The 19,429-nt window shown below is 41.4% G+C and overlaps 1 protein-coding gene across 1 annotated transcript in view; it reads right to left on the bottom strand.

Moving 5' to 3' along the window:
- Nucleotides 1-1,299: 1,299 nt before the first annotated feature.
- Nucleotides 1,300-19,429, bottom strand: part of serpinh2 (serine (or cysteine) peptidase inhibitor, clade H, member 2) — a 51,202-nt gene continuing 33,072 nt past the window's right edge. The window contains exon 4 of the mRNA XM_062993305.1: nucleotides 1,300-1,915. Coding sequence (XP_062849375.1) covers nucleotides 1,619-1,915 — 297 coding nt within the window. The 3' untranslated portion in view covers nucleotides 1,300-1,618. The remainder of the gene's footprint in view (nucleotides 1,916-19,429) is intronic.

The following is a 19,429-nucleotide window of genomic DNA, read 5'->3' on the forward strand; positions in this document are numbered from 1 at the left end:
TCTGTCTGTCTGTCTAACCATCCATCCATCTCTGTCTATCTATCCATCCATCCATCCATCCATCCATCCATCTCTGTCTATCTATCCATCCATCCATCCATCCATCTCTGTCTATCTATCCATCCATCCATCCATCCATCTCTGTCTATCTATCCATCCATCCATCCATCCATCCATCCATCTCTGTCTGTCTGTCTAACCATCCATCCATCTCTGTCTATCTATCTATCCATCCATCCATCCATCCATCTCTGTCTATCTATCCATCCATCCATCCATCCATCCATCTCTGTCTGTCTGTCTGTCTAACCATCCATCCATCTCTGTCTATCTATCCATCCATCCATCCATCTCTGTCTGTCTGTCTGTCTAACCATCCATCCATCTCTGTCTATCTATCCATCCATCTATCCATCCATCTCTGTCCATCTATCCATCCATCCATCCATCCATCTCTGTCTATCTATCTATCCATCCATCCATCCATCCCTGTCTGTCTATCCATCCATCCATCCATCCCTGTCTGTCTATCCATCCATCCATCCATCCATCCATCCCTGTCTGTCTATCCATCCATCCATCCCTGTCTGTCTGTCTATCCATCCATCCATCCATCCATCCATCCCTGTCTGTCTATCCATCCATCCATCCCTGTCTGTCTATCCATCCATCCATCCATCCCTGTCTGTCTATCCATCCATCCATCCATCCATCTATCTCGGTCTATCCATCCATCCATCCATCCATCCATCTCTGTCCGTCCGTCCGTCCATCCATCCATCTATTTATCTATCTACCTTTCTCCAACCATCCATCTAAACAAAAGAAGTCACTAAAACAACATTTAAATTCAATTCCTATCTACTCTAAATGGCCAGTGGTGTCACAAGGACATGTTCCTCATTGATCCAGGCTGGCATTAAAAGAATGATGCTTTATCGGCTGTCTGTAGTGTTGACAGTAGTCTAGAGTCATTAGCATCATTAGCATCAGGCTTATTCTGTCAATAACACACTGAGCGATCTCCCTTCCCTGGGGACTGTTCCGGGACTGGAAATCAACTTGCCAGTTCAGAACCTGACCTTTGGTGCTACTAAACTGTTTAGAATATAAAGAGACAGAACACGCTCATCCAGTATCAGAGATTAGTGGAGCAGCCAGTTCTTTATGTTGGAGTGTGGTGTTAAGATAAAAACATTAAACAATATTTCTTTAAGACTGGATAAAAAGGTCTGTACTGATTTTCTAAGCGCTAATGAATCATTTAACACTTACCACCTTGCACATTTTTGCACATTTAATGGGGTCAGATGAGTGTCGGAATTACAACAGTTTTTGCCAATCATTAACAAAGTGTTCTCTATTTTTAAAACAATATCATTAAGAAAGATTCCAAAGGGTAAGTATCAAGTCTAGCACCTACATGTTTTCTAATACAGCACATACAATTATCACATTTACTACAATCCACATTTATTCAAGCATTACACTTCTACTGAACAAGAGGCTCAGATGAGTGTCACTATGGTCCCTGGACTCCGGCCACTTTAATGAATCAGTGAACACTGAATGTGAGTTTCTAGCTCATAACAGTGTCAATGTGCCTGCCATGCTAACGCTACAGCTCATCATGCATCGCCTTCCCCTCTGCCAGATCCAATGCACCCAGCAGCAGCAGAGCTCCAGTGCTGTTATCCTTCACCAGGATGATGAAAGAATGATCTGCGTAGAACAGTTTCGGGTTCTTCACATGCTCCTTCTCATCTGTCCCGTCCTTACTGCCTGATTCAGAGGCCAGCTCCAACGATGCCCAATGTAGAACATCCCCCAGATGAAGATTTCCCTTCCCCAGTCCAGAGAAATCAGCCACCTTCTGGTCCCAGGCATCTACCACGCCCAGTGCGGCTAACTGTTTCTGAAAGAATCAAGAGAAAAGAGTTAAATGAAGACAAAAACAGAGAAAAATGTCATGTCAGCTAATTCAGGCTGTAACCAGACAAATCAAAACCCTTCATCTGAAGTAACTCGGCACAAACAACTACAAGAAACACAAAATGATCCAAATCAATTATGCATGCAGAATGAAATAAAACAGCAAGAATCTCAACCAAACCATTATCACATGGATAAAACGTTTCAAGTAGTTCAAAATGTAATCAGACATCTACATTTTTTGCATAAGTAGTTGTCACATACTAGGATTTCTAGCCATTTCACTAGAGACTTCAACTAAAGAACCTGGCACTCATTGTCTCATTGCACAGAATAAATGTAGACACTTTTAGTTCTCAGTTCTCTTCTGAGTTCTCCAGATCTGTACTTCTCTATGGTTTAATTCCTTGTTTTTTTTCTCCAATTTTTTCCCCAATTTTCTCCCCTAATCTAGTCGTATCCAATTACCCTGATTTCATTACACTTCCCCTCTACCGATACTACCCTCCACTGTTGACTGAGGAGCTTCGCAGCTGACACACACCCCCTCCGACACGTGTGCAGTACCGACTGCATCTTTTCACCTGCACAAGGCGAGTTCATAGCCACACCCTGATCAGCATTATTCCCCAACCCTGCGCAGGCGCCACCAATCAGCCAGCAGAGGTCGTAATTGCACCAGATATGAGGAACCCTGGTCCAGCTTGTCCCACCCTGTGAACAACAGCCAATTGTTGTTCATGTGGCTGCCCAGCCCAGCCGGATGGCAGAGCTGAGATCCCAGCTCTGGTGTGCTAGCGTATTTTACTGCTGCTCCACCTGAGCGGCATCCTTACTTGTTTTGAAAGCTTTCAGACATACTTTTCATTTGTTTTGTGGACAGTCTCTGCCATACTAATAGACACTACAAAGAGATGGACTGTGTATCCTTATGAGGTAACTAAAAACAGCTGATCCGGAAATTACTAACACAGTTTAATATTAGCAAGTTAACTGTGTTGGTAATGTAATGAGTTGCATGTCATTGAAGCTGTGTAAAAATTATAAGGCGTACAAATACTTTTTAAGTATATATATTTTTTTTATATTTTCAGAACATTGTCTATGTGACATTCTACATACTGTTTATAGATCCCATAAAAATGGAAATGTGTGCAATAAAATCAAATATAAAAATGTTATATTTTGACATATACATATTATGACAAAAATGGTTGAAAACACACAATTCTCCAGCCAGATGCAACTGGAAAATTGAAATACATACAGAGTGACACAATAAATCAATAGCACTTCAAAAGTTTATTCATCCTCTTCCCCCCTATCTTTGAAAGCATGACGAATGTCCTTAGTGGCAGCAGAAGCGATACAAACTGGTCAACAGCAGTTTGAAAAGAGCGGCCGGGGAAGAGTTGCTTATGAATAATTTAAAAATGATCCCCCTGACCTCAACCCTCCTATGTTTTCCTTTCTGATATGAATTCCACACTAAGACGCTTTCTGACAGGTAGTTTATATTCCAGCAGATGAGATCCGGTGGAGGCGACAGCTTACACAGACTGAGAGAGGGAGGCAGTGTGGGTGGGTGTTAAGATCCAACAACACAATCTGGACATCTTTTCACTGTGGGCTAAAAAGAGACTTGAACTTGGTTGGTTCCTTGATGGTCCCTTTCTATCAAGTTTGGGGATTTACCATGAACTTAAACCCCACAAAACAAAGATATTTGACTGGTCAGGACCAGCATTTTTACTATGAGCAGTTAATACAGTTACATAATGCTTACTTCTACCAATACCACATTACAGAAGATTAGGCTAAAACTAGAGGCTTGAACTTGGAGGCTTGAACTTGCTTGGTTTCTTTGCTCCCTTTACAGTTACACAATGGTATTTTGCTGCAAAAAATTGGGCTAAAAGTCTTAAACTTGGAGGCTTGAACTTGGTTGGTTCTTTCTTGGTCCCTTTGTAACAAGTTTGGGACTTACCATTAACTTAAACCCCTTAAAAACACATTTTACTGGTCAGGACCAACATTTATACTATAAGTAGTTAATACAGTTACATAATGGTACTTCGCTTACTCCTACCAGTACCACACAGCTAAAACTAGAGGCTTGAACTTGGTTGGTTTATTCCTGGTCTCTTTGTATCAAGTTTGGGATTTACCATGAACTTAAACCCCCAAGAACAAACCTATTTCAGTGGTCAGGGCCAAAATGTTTACTATAAGTAGTTAATATGGTTCCATGGTACTTTTCTTACTTCTATCAATACAACATTACAGAAAATTAGGCTAAAACTTGAGGTTTAAACTTGGATGCTTGAACATGGTTGGTTTCTTCCTGGTCATTTTGTATCAAGTTTGGGTCTTACCATGAACTGACGCCCCCCCTCCTACCAATACCACAGATACACTACAGAAAAGTGGGCTAAAACTAGAGCCTTGAACTTGGTTGGTTCCTTCCTGGTCCTTTTGTATGAAGTTTGGGACTTGGACCATGAACTTAAACCCCCCTCAAAAGAAACCCATTTTGCTGGTCAGGACCAACATTTATACTATAAGTAGTCAATATGGTTAAATAATGGTACTTTGTTTACTTCTACCAATACCACAGATATACTACAGAAAATTGGGCTAAAACTAGGGGCTTGAACTTGGTGGGTTCCTTCCTGGTTCTTTTATATCAAGTTTGGGATTTACCAGTTAAACCCCACAAAACAAACCCATTTTACTGGTCAGGACAAGCATTTTTACTGTAAGTAGTTCATACAGTTACATAATGGTACTTTGCTTACTTCTACCAGTACCACACTACAGACAATTGGGCTAAAACTAGAGGCTTGAACTTCCTTTGGTTCCGTTGGTTCCTTTGCTCCCTTTGTATCAAGTTTGGGAATTACCATGAACTTAAACCCCACAAAACAAACCCATTTCATTAGTCAGGACCAACATTTTTACTATAAGTAGTTGATACAGTCACAAGGTGTTACTTTGTTTACTCCTACCATTGAACTTGAACTTGGTCTTGGTTCTTTCCAGGTCCCTTTGTATCAAGTTTGGGATTTACCACTTAAACCCCAAAAACAAACCCATTTTACTGGTTAGGGCCAAAATCTTTCCTATGAGTAGTTAATACAGTTACATAATGGTACTTTGCTTACTTCTACCAAATACTACAACAGGGCAGCACTGTGGCTCAGTGGGTAGCACTGTTGCCTCACAGTAAGAAGTTCCTGGGTACGATTCCCAGGTGGAGCGGTCTAGGTCCTTTCTTGTGGAGTTTGCATGTACTCCTAGTGTCTGTGTGGGTTTCTTCCGGGAGCTCCGGTTTCCTCCCACAGTCTAAAGACAAGCAAGTGAGGTGAATTGGTGAATTGCCTGAGATGAATCTTGTGTAACCTGTAACTACCTGTCCTGTCATTAATGTAACCAAAAGTGTATAAAACATGACGTCAAAAGCCCTAATAAAATAAATAAAAAAATACTACACTATAGAAAGTAAGACTAATGTCAGAACCAGCAAAAATCTACATAAAAACATTTAAAAAAAATAGTAAAACATGAAATTAACAGACAAAACCAAACACATTAAACAAACTAAAAGAAGAGTAAGAACAGTAAGAAGAAAAAACCCTCCATGGTTTAATATCATGCATATGTTTGCCGTTAAAAACACATTAATCATTAACCTATAGCAACCACTTCCTCTTCATCATGCTTGTAATGGGTCCAGACTGGGTTCAAACACCCTGGACAATCCATCGCACAGTATCACACACTCACCCATCCACCCACTCACTTATATCTAGGATTAATGTAATCCAATCCATCGTTCGCATGTTTTGGGGGGTTTAAGAAAACAGAAGCACTTGGATAAAACCCACATGGAAAGTGCATGAAAAACTCCTTATATACGTTATTAAAGGTGACTATCAAACCTAGGAGACCTGTAAGCTCTGTGCCACTCACACTACCTGCTGCACTACTGTGTTGCCCCCCGACTAAGGAGCAGCTGAACACCAAACAATTTACCTCAATCATTTTTACAAAGAGTTTAGATGGATAATATAATTTTTATGGTCAAGAAATGTGAGGATGTCGGTCATTATACCTCCCTCCAATACCATCATTATATCATTTAGGATGTCCTTATATGGCAAGATACCTCAAAAAAGCACTAAAGAGGAGCCCGGGTGGTGAAGCGGGATTATCCGCTAGCACGCCAATGCTGGAATTTTGAACCAGCATTGGGAAAATACTAGGGCTGGCTCAATACCACTTTTTATGTCTAATATTGATGCCGATACGGCAAATTGAGTATCTGCCGATACCGATACCAATCCGATACCGTCATTGCTCCTCTCAAACAACTAAGCAGTAATAATACATGTCTCAATGCACCATGGTTAAACTAGCTATCTAAATAACAATGCTCAGACTGTGAAACAAATATTATAAAGGAATAAATACAGAACCTACAACATCACACTTATACTAAACTGCTGAACGTAGGTTTCACTTACGTTCGAGCTGTTGTTCACCTGACACATCTCGCTTTACGGCATGTCGTCCAAAGTGTCTACAATTGAAAGATTTGGATGCCAACCAAACATGATTAAACCAATTAGAATTGACGCAGTTTGGTTGAGATTTACCGTTAAAGTTCTGTCATGTTTTTAGATTATTAAACCCTGCTGGATTTTGAAGAGGACATCTGTGACTAAATGGGAAATGGTGTAGTTTGTTTTATTTCATAACACTAATGTTAACCCAAAACCTGAAACGATTAATCGTTGAGGATGTGAGATATCTCCAAGCCGGGACAAGATAGGATTTCTTTATCTTAGTTGAGCGATTCATCATTTATAAAGCAATTTTTATTGAGTTTAAACAGTGTTTTTAGATGTGGCAGTAGTAGATGATTTTTTTAAATGATAAAAGTTTAAGTAGATCAGTGTGTTTTAATTTCTGAATGGCCTTATTTACACATTAAGCATCTAATCGGATTACACGTTTTTTTCATTCCGATGTCCGATACAGTGATTCAGGCCAATATCGGACCGTGCACCCCTAGAAAATACCAGACTGACAAGTGGGTGGGGTCTTTGATGCTGTGCAAGGACCCTGGTTAGTAGCCTGAGGCGCCTGTACAGGAAGTGGAGAAGCCCGGAGATCAGGGCGTGGCTCTCCGTGCACGAATTCACTGAATGTATGGCCAAATAAAAAGAGATTGAGGACTGCACATGTGTCGGAGGAAGCGTGAGGCAGGCAAAATCACCCTTCTCGGACATGACCAGTGTCTCCAGCAGCGAAAGACGAATTGAGAAGAAAAGAAAAAAATGCACTAAATTGAGAAGAAAAGAGAAAATGCATAAATAAAATAGCAAGAAAGCACTAAAGTTAAAATGTTGTAAGAAGAACTCCAATAATAAAAGTGAAGAATAAAAGTCAGTGACATTCTTGTCACCCGGGTTAACATGGTACAACCCACTTCATTTCCATCTCCAACTCCTTCCTTTCACACTAAGCATTACCCTAATGCACTTCTATCGTCCTCATCTATAATTCCTCCTTCCTCCACTTCAACACCGTCTGTCTGCATCTCCGACACCTCCGTGCCATCCTCATCCCTCATCTGCCCTCCTGCACTCGGTTCCCCTCCCCCTCATGCCAAGTTCATTTCTCATACTGGTTCTTTCTCACTTTAACATGTATTACTCGCTTCTTCGACCTGCCTCAGCCACTTTACAACGTCCTTCATACTGAAAGTTCTGTCCTTCTGCAGTAGAAAAACTACATAGGGACGTTATTGTCCGATCTGATCCCTCCAGTTTATTTTTAACTCGCCCGGGATTGTTTGCCCGAAATATTTGTTGTTTTCCAGTAGTTGTATTTTGATTTATATTTCTGTGCTCTGATCTTGGTGCATGAAGTCCTGCAGCAGTTTTTTTTGCGACAGTGCTGACACTGCAGCATGCGTCGCAATGGCAGTGCTGTCGCCAGCAACTACACTCACATACAACATTAGCAGACATCTCCCAGCATGTATAATGCCAGGCTCTATAAATACAATTTCCTTCCTCACTTTCACTTAGCTTCCCTGCAATGTGATTCACATCTACAAAGTGACTTTCAAAAAATACCTGAATACAATTTGAGGGTTGAGGGCCTTGCTCAGGGGCCCAACAGTGACAACTTGGTGATAGTGGGTCTTAAACAGGCAATCTTCTGATTACTAGTCCAGTAACTTAACCAAAAAGGGTTTACATTTATGGCATTCAGTAGATGCTTTTATCAAGAGCAATTTACAATTATGACTGAATACAATTTAAGCAATTAAGGGTTAAGGGCTTTGCTCAGGGGCCCAACAACCTGGCAACTTGGTGATGGTGGGGCTTGAACCAGCAATATTCTGATTACTAGACCAGTAACTTAACCACTGAGCTACCACGGGCCAAACAAAGCATTTACATTCATGGCATTAAGTTAATGCTTTTATTCAAAGTGACTAAATTATGACTGAATAAAGTTTAAGCAATTGAAGGTTAGGGGCCTTGCTGAGGAGCCCAACAATGTGGCAACTTGTTGATGGTGGGTCTTGTAAAGACAACCTTTTAATTACTAGTCCAGTAACTTAACCACAAAGCTACCACTGCCCAAACAATGTGTTTATATTTCTGGCATTTTGTGGATGTTTTTATCCAACTATGACTAAATACAGTTTGAGGAATTGCGGGTTAAGAGCCTTGCTGAGGGGCCCAACAATGTGGCAACCTGGTAATGTTCCGGAACCTAACCGCTGAGCTACCTCTGCCCAAACAATGTGTTTACATCAATGGCATTTAGTAGACGCTTTTATTCAAAGCGCTTTACAATCATGACTGAATGCAGTTTAAGAAATTGAGAGTTAAAGGCCTGGCTGAGGGGCCCAACAACCTGGCAACCTGTTGATGGTGGCAACCTTCTGATTGCTAGTCTAGTAACTTAACCACAGAGCTACCACCTCCCAAACAAACCGTTTACATTCACGGCATTTAGGAGATGCTTTAATTCAAAGCGATTTACAATTTTGATTGAATACAGTTCTAGCATTTGAGGGTTAAGGGCCTTGCAGAGGGGTCCAACAACCTGGCAACCTACTGTTGGTGGGTCTTGAACAGGCAACCTTCTGATTACTAGTCCAGTAACTTAACTGCTGAGCTTTCACTGCCCAAACATGCGTTTACATTTATGGCATTTTGTGAATGTTTTAATCTAATTCTGACTGAATACAGTTCAAACCATAGAGGGTTGAGGGCCTTGCTCAGGGGCCCAAAAGTGGCAACTTATGATTGAATACAGTTCTAGCAATTGAGGGTTGAGGGCCTTGCAGAGGGGTCCAACAACCTGCTGTTGGTGGGGCTTGAACAGGCAACCTTCTGATTACTAGTCCAGTAACTTAACCACAAAGCATTTACATTTATGGCATTTAGTCAATTCTTGTATTTAAAGCGATTTGCAATTATGACTGAATACAATCCAAACAATAGAGGGTTAAGGGCCTAGCTCAGGGGCCCACAGTGGCAACTTGGTGATGGTGGGCTTGATCTGGCAACCTTTTAATTAATAGACCAGTAACGTAACCGCTAAGCTACCACTGCCCAAACAAAGCATTTGCATTCATTGTATTCAGCAGATGCTTTTATCCAAAGCAATTTACAATTATGACAGAATGCAGTTCGACTAACAGAGGGTTAAGGGCCTTGCTCAGGGGCCCAACAGTGGCAACTTGGTAATAGTGGGGCTTGAACCAGCAGTATTCTGATTACTAGTCCAGTAACTTAACCACTGAGCTACAACTGCCCTGATGAAGATGATGAAGCTTGTCAGCCTGGCAGCGTCACTTATTTTTTTAGAACAGAAATATTTAGCATTAGCTGAATATTGACAACACACGAGGTGATAGCAGTATTCAGTAATGGCAGTGGATCAGAGCCAGACTTCCTGTGGCTTCTGAGGCTCTTTTTGTAACAGCAATGTGTGAGAAATGTACACATACACCGCAGGCTACTGGCAAATACCAACACACTACATAGCTCTTGGGTTTTAGCCATTTAATGCTTAAACCTTATAACACAGCCGCAGATTAGATCTGTTCTGTTGCTCAGAAAAAAATGCACATCATAAAGAGATTTGTGGGCTTGCAGGCTACTTTCTGAATTTGCTCAAGCTTAATGGTATCAAAAGGCTCAGTCACCAAGACAACACTATAAAACACTAACAGGGAGGGTTAAGCTACGGTTTAATTCAAGCAAGCAAGAAAAATCTGGGTCTTAAATCAAAATGGAGAAAAATGTCAGGTGACTACCGAAGACTGAACCCTGGTTTAAATATAAATGGGATAGCATGAGATGCTAAACATTGTGGTTGTATTACAGAAAGTCCAAAACTTCAATAAATCAGTATCAGTAAGCGCTAATATGCCAGACTGATGTTCTTACACTTTAGCTTTAGTTTAGATCAGTGTTTCCGCTACATGTACTTTGCGGTGGTGGCCCACCGCTGCTTAATTATTGCTGCCGCTCCATCAAAATGTACAGTATATAATTACATGAAACTGCAATTACAAAGGCAGAGGGCTTTTATTTTGGAGTGAGGAATACAGGAAGTGGAAAAATGACTACACACCTGACAAGCGAGCGATAGAGGGAGAAATAGAGGAGAGGAAAGAAAGAAAGGTAGATTAAACTAGCTAACGTTAAGTTAGATAGGTTTTACAGTTGAAAACATTTAGAATGTTACCTTTGGTTTGGCACATACTGCTTAATGAATGGAGCCTGTTTAGATTCTAAGCTTTAATAGTGCTGTCAAGGCTAATGTGTTCATTTTTAAGACGGATTAATCATATGACCAAGTTTGACCCCAACATTTATTTAGTAAATTAAGAGATTTTAATTCAGAAATCATCAAAACTACACTGAGATAATTATAATAAAGAAAAAACATTCCTCTATCCAGTTTGTCATGTATACTACACTACACGTGTATTTGTTTTATTCCTCCCCATACAAAGAATTACTAGTATTTTAACCTGTAATTTATCACAGAATATTGTTGCAATTAATAAAAGTATTGAATATAAATATAATTTGTGTTGTGTTGATTGTGTTGTTCTTACATTGATTCTTTTATTTTAAATTTAAAGATCCATTTATTAAAAGCTTCAGTCTTAAGAAAGAAAAGTGTGATTAATCACAATAAGTTATGCAATTAAGTTATTTTTTTATCCATCCACAGCCACACTTTAAGCTTTTTTCTTTAGGGGAATATATATATGATTGGATGTAAACCCTTGTAATCACCAACATTTTGATTTTCTCACTAAGTGTAACAGATTACAATTACATTTATTTTATATTTATTTAATAACTGTTACAGGAAAGCAGTTACTCCCCAACCCTGTATATAAAATATAAAAATAAATAGTAAAGTTTATTGTGTTTATTGTGTAGTGTATGTATTCTTCTTTGCTTTTTAATTAATTTTGCGCTGCACCGGATGGGGGCCGTGAGTGTGTGGGGGGTTGAGGGTGCCTGCCACCGCTGCTAAAAACAATTCTAGAGGAAACACTGTAGATCTGTAGACAAACATGTATTGTCATGAAAACAACTCAACTGTGATGGAAATAACTTAAAGAGGAACCAGTTAAAGCAAAAGCTTAAATATGCTACATATGCTACAAGTAATAAAAAAGGAAACTAAATATAGTACATCAATATGTGTCATTTAAGTAAATAAATATCAGTGCCCTATCCAAAGTGGCCTAATAAATAAGGCACTGGCCACCTAAGCCAGGAATTGTGGGTTTGAGTCCCATCTGGCATGTTGAGTGAGATGAGAGAGTCGACCAATGCTTGTTGATTCCTGAGTTTAATGGATCAAAACAAAACTCGGTTAGTTTATTTTAAGGACAGTGGCATCCTAGTGGGTAGAGGCTTTGGACTATCAGTCAAAAGGTAGAGAGTTTGAATCTCATCTCCTCCATGCAGTCACTATTAGGCCCTTGAACATTTACATTTTCCATTTACATTTTCGGCATTTAGCAGACGCCTTTATCCAAAGTGACTTACACTACTGTGACAGTATATAGTCTGAGCAATTGAGGGTTAAGGGCCTTGCTCAAGGGCCCAACAGCAGCAACCTGGCAGTGGTGGGGCTTGAACCAGTGACCTTCTGATTACTAGTCCAGTCTAAGTCCTTTCTGTGTGGAGTTTGCACGTTCTCCCATGTCTGTGTGGGCTTCCTCCCGGAGCTCCGGTTTCCTCCCACAGTCCAAAGACATGCACACACAGCCAATCGTATGTCTGTATAGGCACCCAGTGGCTGATAGCAAAACTGAGTTTCAAACTAGGGAGTTCAAAATCTCAGCTCTGGTGGGCCAGCATGATTTACTGCTGCGCCACCCGAGCACCCCCAACTGCTTTTATATTTTTACAAATACATTATGACATTATGGCTTATGATTAACTGTAATTCCTGGGAGTTCAGTTTTGTCCCTTCTTAATACAGATGTCATCCAGTTTTCTTTGATATCTTTTTAGAGGAAAAACTATATTTACATATTACATTTTCAGCATTTAGCAGACGCTTTTATCCAAAGCGACTTAGACTTAATTGCACAGACCAATTTTGTTATTAATAATATGTACGCCGCTCAGGTAGCGCAGCGGTAAAAACACACGCTGTTCACCAGAGCCGAGATCTCGAATACATCGTATCTAATCTCAGTTCTGCCTGCCGACTGAGGCTGAGCGGCCACATGAACAACGATTGGCCTGTTGTTCAGATAGGGGCGGGATTAAGCCGGATGGGGTCTCTCTCTCAGACTAGTGCGATTACGACCTCTGCTGGCAGAACGAATCTCAGTTCTGCCTGCCGACTGAGGCTGAGCGGCCACATGAACAACGATTGGCCTGTTGTTCAGATAGGGGCGGGATTAAGCCGGATGGGGTCTCTCTCTCAGACTAGTGCGATCACGACCTCTGCTGGCTGGTTGGTGGCGCCTGCATGGAGATGGGAAAGGTGTGCGGCAGAGGGTGTGGCTCTCCATACACAGTGCTGTACTGCACTGCACTCGTCAAGTGTAGGTGATAAGATGTTTGCTTGCTGTGCACGTTTTGGAGGGGGCGTGGAGCAGCCTCGTTCTCCCCAATCAGGAGCAGGGACAAGCATTAGTGAGAGGATGATTGACGGGAAGAAATTGGATGCGCTAAAATGGGAGAAAAAAAGGGGGGGGGGAATAGGTTAACGTTTTATTTTTGAAAAACCGGGTATGTCAAGCTAGCTTTGTGGTATATGGACAAATAAAAATATGGAAGCAAAAGCTGAGCCTGAACAGAGCTGACAGACAAAAATGGAACTACAGGGCCACGAATTTCAAGAAATAAATGTATCCCTCATGATCGTCTGTTAACGAAATAAATGTAACCGACGGATAAAGAAACTGGCAAAGAGCTGAGAAAGAAACAGGAGAAAGAGAGAGGAGAGAGAGCCAAAGTAAACATTATTCATCTCTAATGTCTTTCACTGTGTGGATATCAAGCATGTCACACGCTCCCGGTGAGAGAATTTCTCCTGACTTGACATTCCACTGTTTTCTTTTTTTGCTTCTGTTTGTTCTTTTGATTAAACTTTGCAAGTTTCCTCAGATATTTTTGTCACCATGCACATCTGACAACAAAGTAAACACATCCATTTTGCGCTAGAAGTAAAGCAGTATATATCGCTGTCAACATCTGTCTAAAACAACAAAAACCACCATGAAAGAATAATGAACGTGCGTGCCAAAGGACTCGGGTTGGCTGGCGCATTTCTATACATCATCGACGTGTGACACTGCAGCAGAAGAGAAAAGGAGAGTGGAGATTGTGCATTAGTGCATTTTCCAGCCTCAAACCATATGTTTTATTCAGCCCCACGGCTTCTAGGCGACCGTTTCAAAAAAACGCCTTTAGAGATTATTCAGGGTTCTTTGTCATTCATGCGTAATTCACGCCGGACCCGGCTCTCTGTCCCTCTCAGCTTCACTTATATATTTATCCCACTCACATCTTGTTCTGCCAGGCCGAAAACTTTCCAACTTTTATCAGCTCATAAAAATGTAGAGTCCAGAAAGTCATTAGGGATTCCACAAAAGTTGAGACAGTATGTACAATGAAAAAATAAAAACCAAGGAAACTAAATATAGGGACAGTTGGATAGCTGCAGAGATAGCTGAAGGTAAATATGAGGGTTCTTCAAAACTTGACATCACTTTTCTACAGTCACCTTCTGATACAGTTTTCCCAGCATCGTACCAACTTTTTAATCCCATCAACAAAAAATGTTGAGTTCATATGCGAATCATCCCTGTGCACGGAGAGACACACCCTGACCAGCATTATTCCTCTACTCTGTGCAGATGCCATCAATCAGCCAGCAGAGGTCCCTATCCAGCATTTCCCTCCCTGGATAAACAACAGCCAAACGTTGTTCATATAGCGATGTATGATGTATTCAAAACCCCAGCTCTGGTGTGCTAGCGTATTTTACCGCTGTGCCACCTGAGCGGTCAAGAGCCGATTTTTGAGCCCCAAGCAAAGACCTGAACAGAACCTGACGGCAAGCGGAAAATCAGGGGCAAAAACATGTAGTGTGAACTTAGCATAAGCAAACCAGAACTAGAATGTAACAATGTATTATTTACCAAACTACAAGTATAGTTAGGGCCAGCTGTAGCCTAGTGGTTAAGGTACTGGACCAGTGATCAAAGGGTCGCTGGTTCAAGCCCCACCACTGCCAGGTTGCTGCTGTTGGGCCCTTGAGCAAGGCCCTTAACCCTCAATTGCTCAGACTGTATACTGTAACTGTAATGTACTGTAAGTCGCTTTGGATAAAGGCGTCTGCTAAAGGCTGAAAATTTAAATGTAAGTATAATGCACCCTAATATGTCTTTAAATCTGGTTTTCAGACATATCATAGTACAGAATCAATGCTAACTAATGTGGTCAGTAAGCTCCTGCTTTACTCACATTGTGGTTGTGCTTCTGTTTACTACTGTTGGACTTAGGTTCAGTATTTGACAATTGACAGTCTGATACCAATTTGTTGAAGCTTGAACCAGCAACCTACAGGTCCAGTATTGTAACCGCTAAGCTACCACTGCCCTGGTAAAACAAAAGAAGTACTTGATGATGAGCAGCATGCTTTTATAACCTCTAAATAGTACTAATGCAAAGTGTTGCTGGCTGGCTGCCCTACTGTCTTTTTAAATAAGCTTCAGATAGTTCAGAATTTGGTAGCCAACATCCTTCTCAGGAAAAAAGTCTGGTCAGATTTGCTTCTTGAGGTTACACTGGCAGGCTGTTAAATTTCTACAACTTTAACTCGGGCCCTTCTAAATTCTCTCAGATTTTGAAAGAAAAGTGCCACATTTCATGCCAGTCATTAAATTGCACTCATAAATTAAATTATATTATCAATGAAAGCTACAATACACAGCACAGCCTACCTTAATGGTTGAATGTAAACCTAAAACACCCAGCAACAGCGCCTGGTTTGGTGTTCTGTTCCAAAGACAAAAATTCTCGTCCGTGTTTTGACACTTACCATATAAAAGCACTTTGTAGTTCTACAATTACTGACTGTAGTCCATCTGTTTTTCTACATACTTTTTTAGCCTGCTTTCACCCTGTTCACCAATGGTCAGGACCCCCCACAGGACCACCACAGAGCAGGTATTATTTAGGTGGTGGATCATTCTCAGCACTGCAGTGACACTGACATGGTGGTGGTGTGTTAGTGTGTGTTGTGCTGGTATGAGTGGATCAGACACAGCAATGCTGATGGAGTTTTAAAACACCTCACTGTCACTGCTGGACTGAGAATAGTCCACCAACCACAAATATCCAGCCTGTGTCCTGTGACCACTTATGAAGGTCTAGAAGATGACCAACTCAAACAGCAGCAATAGATGAGCGATCGTCTCTGACTTTACATCTACAAGATGGACCAACAAGGTGAACAGTGAGTGGACACGGTATTTAAAAACTCCAGCAGCACTGCTGTCCTATTCACTCATACCGACACAACATACACACACACACACACACACACACACACACCACCATGTCATTGTCACTGCAGTGCTGAGAATGATCCACCACCTAAATAATAATACCTGCACTATGGTGGTTCTGTGGGGGTCCTGATCATTGAAGAACAGGGTGAAAGCAGGCTAAAAAGGTATGTAGAGAAATAGATGGACTACAGTCAGTAATTGTAGAACTATAAGTGCTCCTATATGGTAAGTGGAGCTGATAAAATGGACAGTGAGTGTAGAAACAAGGAGGTGGTTTGATGTTTTGGCTGATCAGTGTATATAGGGGTTGGACAAAATAACTGAAACACCTGCTTTTAGACCACAATAATTTATTAGTATGGTGTAGGGCCTCCTTTTGCGGCCAATACAGCGTCAATTCGTCTTGGAAATGACATATACAAGTCCTGCACAGTGGTCAGAGGGATTTTAAGCCATTCTTCTTGCAGGATAGTGGCCAGGTCACTACGTGATGCTGGTGGAGGAAAACGTTTCCTGACTCGCTTCTCCAAAACACCCCAAAGTGGCTCAATAATATTTAGATCTGGTGACTGTGCAGGCCATGGGAGATGTTCAACTTCACTTTCATGTTCATCAAACCAATCTTTCACCAGTCTTGCTGTGTGTATTGGTGCATTGTCATCCTGATACACGGCACCGCCGTTGGATGCACATGGTCCTCCAGAATGGTTCGGTAGTCCTTGGCAGTGACGCGCCCATCTAGCACAAGTATTGGGCCATGATATGGCAGCCCAAACCATCACTGATCCACCCCCATGCTTCACTCTGGGCATGCAACAGTCTGGGTGGTACGCTTCTTTGGGGCTTCTCCACACCGTAACTCTCCCGGATGTGGGGAAAACAGTAAAGGTGGACTCATCAGAGAACAATACATGTTTCACATTGTCCACAGCCCAAGATTTGCGCTCCTTGCACCATTGAAACCGACGTTTGGCATTGGCACGAGTGACCAAAGGTTTGGCTATAGCAGCCCGGCCGTGTATATTGACCCTGTGGAGCTCCCGACGAACAGTTCTGGTGGAAACAGGAGAGTCGAGGTGCACATTTAATTCTGCCGTGATTTGGGCAGCCGTGGTTTTATGTTTTTTGGATACAATCCGGGTTAGCACCCGAACATCCCTTTCAGACAGCTTCCTCTTGCATCCACAGTTAATCCTGTTGGATGTGGTTTGTCCTTCTTGGTGGTATGCTGACATTACCCTGGATACCGTGGCTCTTGATACATCACAAAGACTTGCTGTCTTGGTCACAGATGCGCCAGCAAGACGTGCACCAACAATTTGTCCTCTTTTGAACTCTGGTATGTCACCCATAATGTTGTGTGCATTGCAATATTTTGAGCAAAACTGTGCTCTTACCCTGCTAATTGAACCTTCACACTCTGCTCTTACTGGTGCAATGTGCAATGAATGAAGATTGGCCACCAGACTGGTCCAATTTAGCCATGAAACCTCCGACACTAAAATGACAGGTGTTTCAGTTATTTTGTCCAACCCCTGTAGATTGTACATGTTGATCAGAAAAAATTATATCATTATCCTATGCTTTACACTGGCCTCAGATGGCCTGGTACTGGCATAACAAAATGAACATTGTTTATACATTAAGATAAAAGGCTCTGCTTGGCTAAACATAATCTCACTGCCTACTAGCCTGGCACACAGCCCTGCATGACCCAAACAGGGAGCTTGTTTACTTAACTTTGGTTGCATCCTTGGCATGAAATCAGAGTCACACTCTCAAATCAAAGCCCTACTCCAACATCCTTTGTCCAGGCACTCTGCTGTGTGCGTTTCCCAGACTGCTACTACACAGTTCATTGTGGCTTCCACTTTGTTTACAAGTGCATCTATCTGTAACCCATGACCCCACTTGATCATTAGAAAAACACAATGTCAGTCTGGCTGGCTGTTAATGCCTGCCACTAACTACTCCTAATGCTCTGTTACTATGTCAAATCCTTCTCCTGTCTTGTGCTATCAACCCCTATACCATGCTCAACCTCCCACACACCAGCTCCCTGTGGATACCTCATAAACCTCCGGGTCACACGAGGCCTGGGAGGCAGCAAATTGCTACGTTAGCACATGAAGGTAACATTGGTCAGGATTCAAGATATATCAGCACTTCCACTGAGTCAACAGATCCACAAGAACAGGGCGAATCAGCGAGCGTGTCAGAGGTAGCAGGATATAGCAGAAACGGGGGCGAGTATGCGTCAGCAGCCCTGGAGGACGACCGGAGCTCTGAGAAAAGCTGAAAGACGGGGGTGTAAACATTATTAACACGCACAGATGAAGGGTGTGTTTGCACAGTTCAACCCAATCATGGAGAAGGAGAGCAAGAAGGAAAGACATCGAGGAGAGATAGAGAGATTCAGTGAGGGAAAGCAATCAGCACATCATGGCGTTGGCTCTCAGTAATGCGGTTAATGCTGATGTAGTGAAGGTCAAAGCCCCAAAAAGCATAAAACCTCTTTAGCTTTTATAATTGCATGTTTTTGCATTTAAAAGGTCATAAACCTTTAAAGTTATTTTTTTAAAAGCTACTCCGACACAGATACAACACGCACATCATGTGTAATTCAGGAATTCATCATTTATTAGAGTGGTTCCCAAAGCTGGGGGTCGTGGAGCTATTGCACAGGAAGGGGGGGGGCAGCAAGGCAAATGAATGATGCATGTTTGAACACTGCTAGCATAAGATAGACAAGTTTCTGAGAGTTACACAGTAATTGAAGATACATAATGCATGTCACTTGAAAGAATTCCACTGCAAAGGTGATTGGTTTTGTTTTGTTCAAGAAGAAGCTGCAGTTTTGTATGAATTACAATGTTTAAAATACATTTCAGTGCAGTTTAGAAGCAAAAGACGTGTATGTGTGTGTCGAAGTGCAAGGTGTCCAGATTTTGGCCATATAGTGTTTTTTTACATTTATTTCTTACATTTATTTGCGTGTACATGCATTTTGCTTTCATTAATCCAAGATATTTTATGTTTTGTTTTGTCATGTTTGCAGGAAGAAAAGGTCATCACTGAAACACAGACCTGAGATGCAGGAACGGATGTATGTAACAAATAAAATAAACCTGACCAGACAAAACATGAAATATCTTGAGTTCATACTGTCTGCAATTAAATAAAGTCAACATGAATATAGATGGATGAATGGATAGATGGATGGATAAATAGATAGATGGATGGATAGATGGATGGACAGATAGATGGATGGATAAATAGATACAGTGCCTTGCAAAAGTATTCAGCCCCCTTGAACTTTTCAACCTTTTGCCACATTTCAGGCTTCAAACATAACGATATGAAATTTTAATTTTTTGTGAAGAATCAACAACAAGT

This window comes from Trichomycterus rosablanca, chromosome 4 (assembly GCF_030014385.1).
Source record: "Trichomycterus rosablanca isolate fTriRos1 chromosome 4, fTriRos1.hap1, whole genome shotgun sequence".
Classification (NCBI taxonomy): domain Eukaryota; kingdom Metazoa; phylum Chordata; class Actinopteri; order Siluriformes; family Trichomycteridae; genus Trichomycterus; species Trichomycterus rosablanca.